The sequence below is a fragment of the Leptinotarsa decemlineata genome, unplaced genomic scaffold, assembly GCF_025532065.1.
Source record: "Leptinotarsa decemlineata unplaced genomic scaffold, Ldec_3_MD MMD2_P_RNA_scaffold_5, whole genome shotgun sequence".
Lineage (NCBI taxonomy): Eukaryota > Metazoa > Arthropoda > Insecta > Coleoptera > Chrysomelidae > Leptinotarsa > Leptinotarsa decemlineata.
In genome coordinates this window covers 6146250-6159810 of record NW_027412532.1, presented here as the reverse complement: position 1 = coordinate 6159810, position 13561 = coordinate 6146250, and the positions used below count along the sequence as shown (strand labels likewise).

Below are 13561 nucleotides of genomic sequence, written 5' to 3'. Positions count from 1 at the left end.
TAAGAAACCAAACTTAACCTACGACCTGCAAGTTCAACAAAAGCTAAAGAGATCTACCTATCTATGTCACGTCAATACACATATACCATATTACCAGTTAATTTCGATTTAATAAATACAGGAAGAACCAACGGTGCTCACTTCATAACATTATGCTATGACTGACTACACTAAGCTGTAATCTATGCTACGATAGATGTTTGTCACTAGATGATTTTTTATGTCAAGCTGTGCCACATTCTGAAAAATGTAATGATTTTGAGATTTATAAACATAACCTTAAACTATTGTTTTTGAAAGAATATACATTTCAGTTTTGAAATTCGATATATTTATTCTCCACCGATAAAATTATATGACAAGCAGAAACAAAAATACAAGTTTGCATTTTCAATATCTGTAAATAAAATTTTGTCGTATATTTTAGAAGGTATATATGTTATATATAAGTTTTATTTCAAGTCTTTTCTTTTATGTATATAATTGCTGACGGAACCAATCTGTTTTGTTAGTCCAGAATGGTGACAATTTCTTTATTGAAAAACCCCGAAATGCGATTTGGATCAATTACATTCTTTGCGAAACAGCACAAAGAAGATATGTGTGGTAGCAACGGCTTACCTCTTACACCCAATTCTATTATAATATATGGACGAGCTCAAGTGCTAAAATCAATAAAAAGTCCGTTTTTGTGCCATTATCTAGATATAATTCGCGGAAAACATGGTAAGAACTCGAGAGGATTTAAATTTCGTCAGGGATATATTACTATATATTCAATTTCAGAACGAACCATAGTTGTTTCGCAATATTGTGGTACACCATTGAGCAAACTCATTGAAAAAGGGGATTTTGCATTGAATGACATTAAAAAAATCGCATATCAGCTACTACAAGGCTTGAAGGAGCTGCATGAAAGAAATATTGTACACCGTAATTTAAGTACTGAAAATATTTTGTATCAAGGAGATACAATCAAGTTGTTTAATTACGGGCTTTATCACCTTACAGATAATGGCAAACTTGTGTCGTTTCCTATAATGTAAGTATATTGAAGTTATCAATTTTTTGAGGTTATGTTAGAGTCGTTATATCTATAAAATGTAAACAGTCTAGTATTTATCTGACTCCGTGGCGCAACGGTAGCGCGTCTGACTCCAGATCAGAAGGTTGCGTGTTCAAATCACGTCGGGGTCAAACTTTTTTTTTTATTTATTTTCCAGAAAAATTAAGTAAATCAACTGAACGAAAATTCTGTCATGTGGGAACTTTTAATTTCTAAAAAAATTCTTTTTCATAAAAGTTAGTACAGACATGTAAAAATAATAATCCATTATTCAACTTTTTGGTAATTTTCAGTTTCCGTCATCTGAAAAGAAAATAAAAATTATTATGGCGAGTTTCATTTATAGGTATAGGTTTAGTTTACCCGGATAAGTTACTGAATAAATACAATATATTTCAATAAATTGATTGATTTAATTAGTAACATTACTGCAGTTTCGTCCTATAAGGATATTTTCAAACTTACACATTAAACTTTAACCCAAAAGTTTGAAAATGTCCGTCTAGGACGAAACTGCAGTGACGTTAGTTGCAAATAAAAGTGGTGAAAAACAGAAAGTTTCAATTATCTTTTCTTCATTACAATATATTTTTCTCAAAGAAAAATGTGCTTTTAATCTGTTACATGTATTTTGTCTATGATAAAAGATCTGAACATTTTATATTTATAGATACTTTTTTTGTGGCCAAAATATGCCTCGGTGAAAGTTGATGATTGTCTTGAAATATTTGATGTAATACAAGGTGTTCTCTGATATTAATATGTTGTAATTGTGTCACATTTAAATTATATTTTCGAGATGATTAACCAATCATGATATATTTCTAAAATACTGTTTGAAATAACACTCCTCTTCAGATATAAAAATGTTAGATTTGAGTTTACGCCTCTTAGTATGTGGTTCGTTGATGATCATTCTTGTCTCATTCCATTCCACTCGATTGTCACGATGGTCAAACATGAGTTAATATAAATACATTTTACTGTTCACATACGCACTAGAAAATGAATATTTATATTCATCTTTCCCAACTACCTAAACCGTAGGTTTTGGTGAATGCCTGCCGGAAAACAACTACTTCCCGGCTAATACCATGCTGGATATTGAATTATATCCGACAGATATTTCTCGTTCATCCAGCAGCAGAACCATGCTAAAATTATTCAATTATTCACCTACCTACAGTACGTATGCATCTCTCCTCAATACAGTCTTCAATACAGGTCATCAATAAGAATTGAATCTACATATTTGCATAACAAATTCAACAATGACTTTTTTCAGACAACTGTTGTATGCCGCCCCAGAAATCTATATAGATGAAATAGAAGCAAGTTTACCAAACCCGAAAGTGGACATTTGGGCTCTAGGAATAATCCTCACTGAACTTGTTCTGAAAAGATTCTTATGGAGTTCTTTGAAGCTGGACCATAGAATAAGAAAGGTTTTAAGTCTGCTGCAGTCGAGTACATCCATTTTTGAAAGAATTTCAAGGGAACATAACGCCTATGATGAATACGTGGTTTGTTTTTTATTCTTATTTCTGAACAGCATAAACATTTTTGGATGATACAAAACTTATTGAAGCACTTTCGTCTTTCCAATTTAAACTGATTGAAACTATCAGTTGCAAATTCGCAACAACAAAAAAATTTAATAAGTTGATAATAACTTTGTGGAAACTGAGAACTGATAAGTTGTTAGGTATGTAATAATGAATGATTCTGGAATATTACATTACTCATGGTGCTAGATGTCTCATCGTCTGCCAAGAACACGAGGCAAATGGCCATCATTGTCCATGCCAAAGAGTTAAGACAGCTTAATCTATTAATAATATTTCGAAAATAAAGAATACTGATGATATTTATAGGTTCATTGGAATAAACTTGAACAGCTTATTTTTCAAAGAAAAAAATGACTTGCTTTTTTTCATATTGGATAATCTATGTAATGGAATTGGATGATACTTGATAAAAATCCATAATGTATTCAAATAATACTTTATAGTGAGATTTTCACTGTACAGTTTCGTTAGCTGAAAGAACTCTTGGCAGCTGTCAAGAGGTCAATGATTTAGGTGTGACAGTTCTGTTATTGAATTTATTCAGGAACTGAACTGAACTGCGCTCTTTAGTTTCAAAAAATTATTATATTATAATGTATTGTCGTTTGCAAATCATGTTTATGGACTAATAAGTTCTTCGTATATTTGGATACCTGATAAAATGAACTAAAAACTTTAAAAATATAAATACAATCAAGTGTCTCTACTATACATTGGTTAAAGCTAAATTAGAAATTGCTTCAATAATATGATCGAAAAAATTTCTGAGATACATGTATTTTAAAACATATTACAATAGAGTAGATTATAATACAGTACAAACAACTAATTTGAGGAATTATTTTAAAATTTTTTCTTTGGAAAATAGACTCACTATGTACAAAATTATCAACAATATAATAATTTATCCCAAACTAGTAGCTTCGTTAAACTCGAAAACCAGCTATGTTCAATTTACTTCGATTGGTAACAATTACTAGGGTTCCTCTTGTGACCATGTTCTGACTAGCCAAAAATTTCAATGCAATGATTGATTTGGGTTGATTGGGATGAATAGAATTAATAGAGTTAAGAATACTGAAAATTCACTGAAAGACCAAATAGAATTGGATTCTTCTCTGTTGAATCTTTTTTATAATGTGGAAAATGGTAATCAATTTATTGCATGTACATTTAACGAGTTGATAAAATGTCTCTTATGGTGTTTAATTTTTTTCACCTATGTTTATACAAATTATTTTTAATACAAATTTTACAATTTTAATACAAATTTTTAATACAAATTATGATTTGGTTTCTTCGTCTGAATATGTTTTTTGTTGAATGTATGAAATTATGATGCTGGTATGAAAATTCCAACTTATTTTTTGTAGAATTTAGATGAAGACTTGAAAAATTTAATAGAATCATGTCTGAATATATATCCAGAAAAAAGGCCTAGCTGTGAAGAACTACTTCAGCGAGACATTTTCAGCGGTTTCAAAGACTTCACTCCATCTAAAAATAAACAGTTACGCAAACCGTTTGAAATTTTCACAATACACGAATTGTATCACTGGTGGCAATTGGCTGGAGGAGATGTTCTGCAAGAACTAAAAAAACAAGGATTGATTCGATCTAGCCCACCTGTGTTATCGCTGCCACAGTAAGTTTTTATTTCATTTTATGCTTTCACAGTAAACTCTCTTTGCAAAATATTACCCGAATACCTATTGCAACTGGTATTATTCATACATAAGTTCATAAAGTGCTATAGGGCGAAGCGCGCCTTTTGATGCGTTATTCATTAAAAACGCGTCGCCGGTCTCCCGACCGGTACCGCCGCAACCGATATGTTCCTCCATTTTAAATCTGTAATATCTTCAAAAATATTCTTGTAAATTACATGCTCTAAAGGGACGTATTGATCTATATTGAATACACAGTGTATTGAAGGTACTTAATTGGATGAGGATTTGTGCTGTACCTATTGCTTAAAATCGCTTCGTAAATGAGCCATTATTTTTCGAAGATAAAAGTGGTTACTGTGGGTTACCCCTTAGCGATAGACATATACCTTTGCGGACTTTTTTGTAGACCTTTTTAAGGTGTACAATACTGTAATACATTTTTTGATCTATCTTGTAGAGTTCAGCCAACGTTTGCAATGAAAGCGCAAAAATGTGTTCATTCACGACATCACATTAGAAACCTCTAAAATTATCAGTGTTTCTCTACTATATTATGCATATTATATACATATTAACCTTCCTTTTGAATCACTCTTTCTATTAAAAAACTCTCATCAAAATCTGTTGCGTAGTTTTAAAGATCTAAGCATACATAGGGACAGACAGAGGGAGGCAACTTTGTTTTATACTATGTAGTGATTGGTGTGTATGTTAGTTATGAATAGAGACCGTTTTAGAAGTTAGGAATTAGTTTTCTTCATCTCCTGAAGACGTCAACTTGGTTGGTGAAACGCGCGTCAAGAAGAATACTAGTAATACTAGTACTATACTGAAACCAATAATGATTGAGAGTAGAAGTAAGCCCAGTTGACAGCAAATCGGGGGCGTGCTTATTAATTTTTTAGAGGGTTAAGAATGAAAGAAAAATTCTTAGTACAATTAGTTAAAATATTCATACACATTTTTTATTTATTTCATTAAAACTTTGCAATATCGTAATTTATCTAATCGTTGTAGTCATTAGGTGGGCCTTATGAAAACGGAGTAATAATCGTGGTAATTATAGTAGGTACCAAATAAATTAATATTAATAAAAAACACAATATATATATATATATATATATATATATATATATATATATATATATATATATATATATATATATATATATATATATATATATATATATAACTTTTTTTCACTATTGGGTTGCAGCAATTGATAAGTGAACTCTTTATAACTATTCTCAAACTTTCGAGTAACTTAAACTCATCGTCAGGGGTACTAGAAAATACAAATTACAAATTTTTGATAATAGAATATAATATAAATGTAAATATACAAATTTTCGTCTAATCTTCTACCTCAGATTCGTCACTATTGCTACCGCTATCATCAAAGTGAATTATGATTGGTTCAATATTGTGTTCAATACGGTTGTCTACGTCCCACATTTTTTGCTCCTCTTTTAAAACATGCTGCATGCATTTCTTCCAGTCTTCTGCAGAAACAGTTCGAATAGCTTTTTGTAGGTGATGTTGCACGTTCACTAATTTAAATGTTTCTCGTGCCACATATCCTTTTACTTGCGCCCAGATCAATTCTATTGGGTTTAATTCGCAGTGGTATGGTGGTAACCTTAAAACTGTAATTCCACGACTTAACGCCATTTCATCCACTGCGAATTTTTTATATTTGTCTGTGTGTAATTTTGTTAGCTGAAGTAGTTCTGCCTTCAAACTTTGTTATATTGGATGTTCTTATTAATTAACCATTCTTGAATTGCTGCTTTTTTCCATGATTGTTTCGGTAATGGTTCTAAATGTCGACTATGGTATGGGACATTGTCCATGACGATGACATACCCAGGTTCCACAAGTTGAATGATGCCTTCAAACCATTTTTCAAACACCTCCGCATTCGTCTCTTCATGATAGTCGCCTGTTTTCTTAGATTTAAATATTAATTCACCATTTGGTAAAAATCCACTGTCGCTTCCTATATGCGTAACTATCAGACGACTACCTTTTCCAGATGGCTGTTTTAACCCAACTGACAAACCTTCAATAAAAGCTTGTCGTGCACTTGTTATATTACCATCCTGCCATACTTTTTTGGCCGTATGTCCTTGGTTAACCCATGTCTCGTCCATGAAGTACAATTTTTTTTGAGCTTCCGAAATTCGTCAATTTTTCTTAGATAGTTTCTTCTCCATGCTATTATTTCTTGACGTTCAATGAGAATGCTTTTCCTGTCAACTTTTCCGTACGTAAATTTCATTTCGTGTACAAGTTTCCTAAAAGTTTCTTTACCCATTTTTGGGACCAATTCATGATCGCTGAGTGCCTCCAGAACTGTTTGTAGTGTGGGCAGCTCATTTCTGAAAAAGAAACTGTGAATAGTTCTGCGTATACTGGTTTTGGCTTCTTCATCAACTGTGATTTTTTTTCGTCCGCTACTAGTTTTTGGCGTTTGTACGTCCCCATGAATTTCTGCTTCTCTTAGTATTTTGTAAATCGATGATTTTGGTACACCGGTATAATCAGAGCACATATCAACTAATTTATCTTTTGTAATTGTGGAACTTAATGATGTAGAAATGCCCGGTTGGTTATTCGGAGGTACACACGTAGAATTACAGCACATATGCACAAAGTCATCTTTTGGTGGCTCATGATCTCTTTCAAGACAGTGAAATACTCGCAGTACAATTTGTTTTTCTCCTACTGACCGAGACTCCGACGGTTTTACCTTTTTCGACGTGGAAGACCCGACCATGTCTCCCATTTTTTGAGTAGTTTGAGAACGGTGTAGAAATATAATTATGTAACGCTTAAACACTTATTAGCACTATTATTTTCACCAATTATTATCACAACACGTCGATTGCTGACTAACTTAACTGTAAAACGTACAATTCACGCTGTATAATTCACAAACCAATGATACGCTCATGGCTGCAAGTACATTAGTGAGGACTGCAACGATGAGATGGAAGTTACGGTAAAGTGACAAAGACAGAAATATCGTTGCGTACAGCGTTGCCACTAGTTGGAATAAATATCTAACACTATACAGTAAATAATGAATTTTAACTGATCAGTAATCAGGAAATGTATAAGTATTACTCATTACAAGCTCATTACTGATTTTTGTCATAAATAATACCTTTTAATCGTACTAGTATTGTGTATTATCTATAATTTGCCACAACCTACAACTCTACTGCTTACTATATTTTGATTCTGCTATAAACTGGTAACGTAAAATTTAGATATGACAACGCGCTTTACTCTCAATCATTATTGGTTTTACTATAGTTTTGGATTTCCTTCACCCCAGAGATTCCAGTTTTACCTTTTATCAGGAAAAAATATATGCACAAATAGTCACTTAGTAGTTACCTTACTAACCCTTAAATGTCATGTATAGTAACGAAGGTATTGACCACAAGTTTCTATAAAAGAGGGCCCTTGCACGACTACTGGAACGTTGACAAAAACTGCATTTGAACACCCCTGATAATTTTTTTCCTTTCAAGCTTAGTTCTCATAGAAGGCAGCATTTTGGGCCAGGAAAGAAATCCCGCTACATTATATGATCCCCGGATTGTAGAGATGCCTTTGGACACTCTCTACCAGAGATTTGAAAACATACCCTTCGTTTCTTACTACCCCCTAATTCAAATCAAGTCCGATATAATAAATCAGTCAGAACCACCCTCCTATGATGCTACAGGCCTACCCCTCATAATCAAAGAAAGGGATCCGGAATATCAATTCCAAAGAGTGATACTGCTTAGAAGGTTATTGCATGTGAGTTGAATTATCTTTCTTTTACTTTCTCTTGACATTCAATGGGCGAGAATACTATTCATTTTTGGAAAAATGCTACCACCTACAGAACAGTGAGAAAACTGGTAATAAATTCCCAAAGGAGTTATCCTTTTTGTAAATGGCGGAGATCAGACGTCATAAGTACTATAATATCCTCTGCAGTGTATGGAGGGTAGGGGTTAACGGATTTAAATAGGAATTCAGCTGAAAAAGGGTCCACATGTAAACCATAAATTACAGTTTAAAATTTGACCGAAATGTCGCTAATATCAAGAGTAGTAGGATATGAACTTAGCAATTATAGAGAACAAAGTATGCCGAGTTCGAATATTCAATATTTTTAATGACTCGAGTTGTTAATATATAGAAATGTAACTGACAAATATTATTTGGTAAAATAACCTAACAAAGTTACTGTGAAATAATGTTGAAAGTCAATGAATTATTGTGAAAATTAAAAAGCTTTCGCAAGATTTCTATCTAGCTCTCATTATTCTTCAACTGATCATAGTACAGCTTGTCAAATCTGGGAAGAAACTTGAGAATTCTCACAACTTAGACGTTCCCTGACAGAGTATGCATTTGGACGACAGAGGATGGAAACTAGCGCACGCATACACCAAGATATTATTATCGCGACCGAGAACTGAGCGCTCTCACCGTCTTCTAACGCGCATCTATTGGGCAGGTACATATCGGAGATAAGAAAGCTCTTCCTTCATTTGACAAGCGTAATAAATTGGCGCCGTAACGCTGTTTGAGTGCCACACTCAGACTATACAGAAATATCATTTCATCACTATACTTTGCTTATTAGCGCATTTGAACCAAATTAATGGGACTATGTTCTCGCCCATTGAAAAACGTTCTGTTTCACCATTTTTTGGGATAGATTATGTTCAATATGTACTAAATATAGCATCATTTTAATTTCTAGGGTTATCCGTTTACCAGGGACTTAATTCTCAAAGAAGCAGAGAAAGACATACCTCCTCTGCTCAGAGGAGAAATATGGGCTGCACTGCTAAACGTCAAAGGAGATTACAAAGCTCAATATATGAGAATTGACAAATATACTCCGACAGCAACAGATCGACAGGTGACGAGTGATTTCTTATGTGATGATCATGATTGAGCTATGCATAGTTATATCTTTATATCTCGACATTTCTTCGTTTCTATTTCAGATTGAAGTTGACATTCCTAGATGTCATCAATACAACGAATTATTATCATCTGCAGAAGGTCACAGAAAATTGAAGAGGATTCTCAAAGCTTGGGTATACAAGAATTCTCAATTTGTTTACTGGCAAGGACTTGACTCTCTAACAGCTCCATTTCTTTACCTCAATTTCAATGATGAAGGTTGGAGAATGAATTTGATGAATTTTCTACTATAATAACTATTATACATAGATGAAAACAACCCGTTATGACAGATTCTATCTTATCCTAGAATCACACTCTTTGTTGTGTTAATGAAATCTGTTAACCCATCAAAGATAATCTTTCTCGGTGTCAATGTACAGGGCGCTGCATTGAAAAAAGAAAGTAGTTTTGAACAAAATATTTCGATTAATTTAGCTTGGCCTCTGAGTTGCATAAAAAAAAGGAGAAAAGAGTCACTGTGAAGCACAGACAAAAAAATAATACTGTATCATCCCTGTAACATTATTTAATATTGTTTGGCTGCGTAAAATTTAGAAATTGACACACAGCTTGTCAAATCTAGAAAGAGACTTGATAATTCTATCTCTCTATCGCTCTCATAGTCTTCTAACAAACGCAAATCTAGTGGGCGGGACTTTGACGGAATTCAGAAAGCTCTTCCTACATTTGACAAGCTAATTATCTTCATTTAATTCCTCTTGTTAGGACAAATCGGTCTTTTCTATGTTAGTTTGCATTTCTGTGTCCTTCGAAAATGATTTTGGCGACTTTTCCAGTTTTTTGAACCGTGTGAGATATTGTCAACTACCGCTACATTTTTTTGATCATAAATTGAGAATGAGGCCAAGCTAGAATGGCCGATCTGTATATACATATTACTGGTTATAATATCAAGTACAACAATGCATAATCCTCTCTTTGGTAAAAAATCAGACAAATATCTCTTGGAAAACAGTTATTCAACTGGTTAATATCGCGACAGACATTGAATCATAGAGATTTTTTGTTCGGTTGTAGTTTTTTATAGTCACTTTTGGAGTGTTTGCTGTGTATCAATGAAAGTCGTGTCTTTTAAAAATTTTATTCTGCTGGGTAAGAATCACCGTCAGAAATACATACCGTTCAATATTTTTTAGGAGGTATGCCAGAAAACTAGTTAAATTTTTCATTGATATATTACATGACTTTATATGCAGGCGGTTTTTTCATCTGATTCCACTATTGCTATCTCGGAAACGGTAAGACCAGCAAGGTCGCTTAAATTGGATAAGCTGATGATGAAATGTAATGAACGAAACGTCGTATTGCAATTTTTTTTAAAATCAGATTATAAAAATATGAAACAATATTGAAATTTCCTCTGCCTTTTTTATATCATTCAAATGGAAGCGGTGGAACCAAAAAAACAAAATTCGACAAATCTAGTTTTAGGCGAATATTACATAAACAGCCACTGATGTTCTCTATCTGAAAAGACATTATTCTGGTTCTTCTAAATAGGAAAGTTTTGTCTATTCTAACCTACCTTGTAGGTCTCACCGTTTCCCAGATAGCAACAGTGAGATCAGCAAAAAAGCGGACTGTATAAAGTGAAATTGGTTTAATTTTTTAGCTAAAGCTTTTGCCTGCTTGTCAGAATTTGTGCCGAAGTTCCTGCACAAATTCTTTTTGAAGGATAATTCAGCTGTGATAGAGGAGTACCTTGCAAAATTTTCACAGCTCATAGCGTTCCACGATCCGGAATTGGCGAATCATTTATACGAGATAAATTTTTATCCTCAGCTTTTTGCCATACCATGGTTTTTGACGTTATTTTCACGTGAGAAGTTTAATCCCTCATGGTTTTTCCTTGTTAATATTATAATATTTTTAGACGTTTTTCCTCTATATAAAATACTCCATCTGTGGGACAAGGTGCTGTTGGGAAATTCTTCGTACTCACTGCATATCGGTCTGTCGATATTGACTCAGCTGAGAGATCGATTGCTGACGTCAGGTTTCAACGAATGTATTCTGCTGTTTTCTGATCTACCTGAGGTGGATATTGAAAAATGCGTGGTACTTTCGAATAGTACTTTCAAAACAACACCCACAAGCATAACAGCAAGGCAACATGAGAATGAGGAGTATCGGATGAAAACTGAATACGTAAGTTGAATAAAAATTTAATTACCACCGAATCCTTGAGAAATTTTTCTAAATGATTTTTACTTATTAGAAGCTAGCTTTAGATGTATTGAACAATCATGAAGTTTTTGCTGTTGCAGGACTTTTTGAAAGTATTTATAGATTGTGTGTATTATAACAGTCATTCTTCACTTCATATCCTGTAATATCAAAATGTGTCATGCTGAGAATTACACGTTGAAAGATAAGACCTCGGTAATCCTTATTTTGACAAATTATTTGCTTTTGAAGGTTGTCTTTCATATGGGGATGATAGCTGGTTAATGGAAAAGTTAATTTTGGACCTAGTCATATTATACCTACGAGGTCTGTTGAAAAAATAAAGTGAATTTCCATCTTTCTCAAAAAAATATGTATTCAGATCACGGTTAGAAACCGTTTCTATTCTTCCAACAATGCCAAAAAAAATCATGTTTTGGTATAGATAGCAAACATATTACAGTAAATAAGGACTAGAAAAGTCTAGTGTAGATAAACATGGCTTGGGAAACCATGGAGCACAGGAACATTGTTTGAAATTGTTAAGACATGTACATGACAGACTAGACAATGAATTGATTTTCAAAAGGGATTAGTTTTTTGTGAGAAAATTACACACCACAAAAATCAAGATATATATTCGCGATAACTGGGAATTCTGTATTTAATCACGATTGCAATTTTCTCTTTTTCTCACTTGTAGGATATAGAGAACATCACCCTTGAAGAACTCAAGAAAGAAAGATATCCGAGAATAAGTGCCCATGACGTAATTAATTTGGTTCGTAACCAACCAGATGATATTTTAGTTGTTGACATTCGAAACTTGACTCAGTGAGTTTTCAGTACTTTCAACTGAGTTAATACGAAAGAGTGAATACAATTTTTTTTCTAGATTCAACAGGTGCAGTGTCACTGGAAGTATCAATATACCTTTTTCCAGTGTATCTTTCAGCGAGAAGAAATTGGAAAATGTTGGCCATCACTACGCTCTTTTAGAAAATAGCAAAGATAAAATAGTGGTAGTTGTTGGAGATGAGGACTCTGATTTGGAATTGGTGAGAAGTATGCAAAAGTTTGAACTATGAAAACATAACTTTTCGTTTCATTTCAGTTCCCAACATTTCTGTTGAATTGTAATGTGAGGAAAGTCTGCGTCTTGCATGGCAGTTTCAACATACTCATACCTGTTTCGCCGACTATCTTAGTTTCACAGAGCCACAATATCTGATAATCGTATCATTGAGATCTAATATTTTTTGACTGTGTTATACAGCTGCCGGACTTAGTCATGGCTTGTGAGAAGTCCCTCCCTCAAGATGTGCAGTAGATGTGTAGAAATCTGTTATCAGTCTGTTAGATTATTCGGGCAGTAAACATCCAAACTGCAAAGAAAAGTTTCTATTCCTTTTTTCCAAATTCTTTTTTTGTCATACACCGACCCAACCTTTATGCAGATACGATTTCTCCCACTGGCCATTACTCAGTCTAGTAGCTGTACATAGGTACATAGGTTTATATTACTATATTTTTATTATAAAAGATTATTTATTGAATTTTGTTTATGCAAAAAGGTATGTTCAACATTCCTCAGACATATAATTATGTACATTTTATCTGTAAAATTTATTACATTTAATTTGCTATAGCTTATTATGTATTTTTTCAATTACAATTTGTCACATTGTATTTTGTAGATTATTTCTCCATTTTTGAGTTTTTTATTTGATAGGCAATATTAGTCAATTAGTGATTGATAAATATATTTGTAAAAAATATTCTGAATTTATGCAGTAATTCATCAGGGTGAACTAAGAATTTCTCCATTACAATTATTAATTTTTTCTGATTGTGGAAGGTGAAAATCCTCGAAAAATTCGATAAAGAACTATAATAATTCAACTTTGTACATCAGTACAAAGTCCTTCATATCATCAAAGTGTATATTGCATACTTTGTATTTGTGAAAATGTAGGTATTCATTTCAAGTTTTGTTCGGCAGTCAGTAAATGCCCCCCTCCCACTATTCTACCGTTTCAAATCTCAGAATCTTGTGTGAATTACAATCTGAATTTGTTGACGGT

At 33.1% G+C, this 13561-nt stretch overlaps 1 protein-coding gene and 1 non-coding gene across 2 annotated transcripts; both read left to right on the top strand.

Annotated features, from left to right (window-relative positions):
* The first annotated feature begins 257 nt into the window (after positions 1-257).
* On the top strand, positions 258-13166 carry LOC111506765 (TBC domain-containing protein kinase-like protein). The gene is made up of 13 exons (XM_023161970.2): positions 258-430; positions 513-726; positions 787-1042; positions 2352-2589; positions 4008-4279; positions 7847-8120; positions 9079-9240; positions 9329-9506; positions 10924-11130; positions 11185-11459; positions 12181-12311; positions 12373-12535; positions 12592-13166. Exons 2-13 carry the CDS (start codon positions 519-521, stop codon positions 12706-12708), a joined length of 2481 nt encoding a protein of 826 aa, XP_023017738.2. The 5' UTR covers positions 258-430; positions 513-518; the 3' UTR covers positions 12709-13166.
* On the top strand, positions 1126-1197 carry TRNAW-CCA (transfer RNA tryptophan (anticodon CCA)). The gene has a single exon. It is a non-coding gene; the product is annotated as a tRNA-Trp (tRNA).
* Positions 13167-13561: the final 395 nt, after the last annotated feature.

Coding starts and splice junctions, on each gene's coding strand:
- LOC111506765 (XM_023161970.2), top strand. CDS start 519: ATGGTGACAATTTCTTTATTGAAAAACCCCGAAATGCGATTTGGATCA. Junction 11,460..12,180: donor ATCGGATGAAAACTGAATAC/GTAAGTTGAATA, acceptor TCTCACTTGTAG/GATATAGAGAACATCACCCT. Junction 12,312..12,372: donor GACATTCGAAACTTGACTCA/GTGAGTTTTCAG, acceptor TTTTTTTTCTAG/ATTCAACAGGTGCAGTGTCA.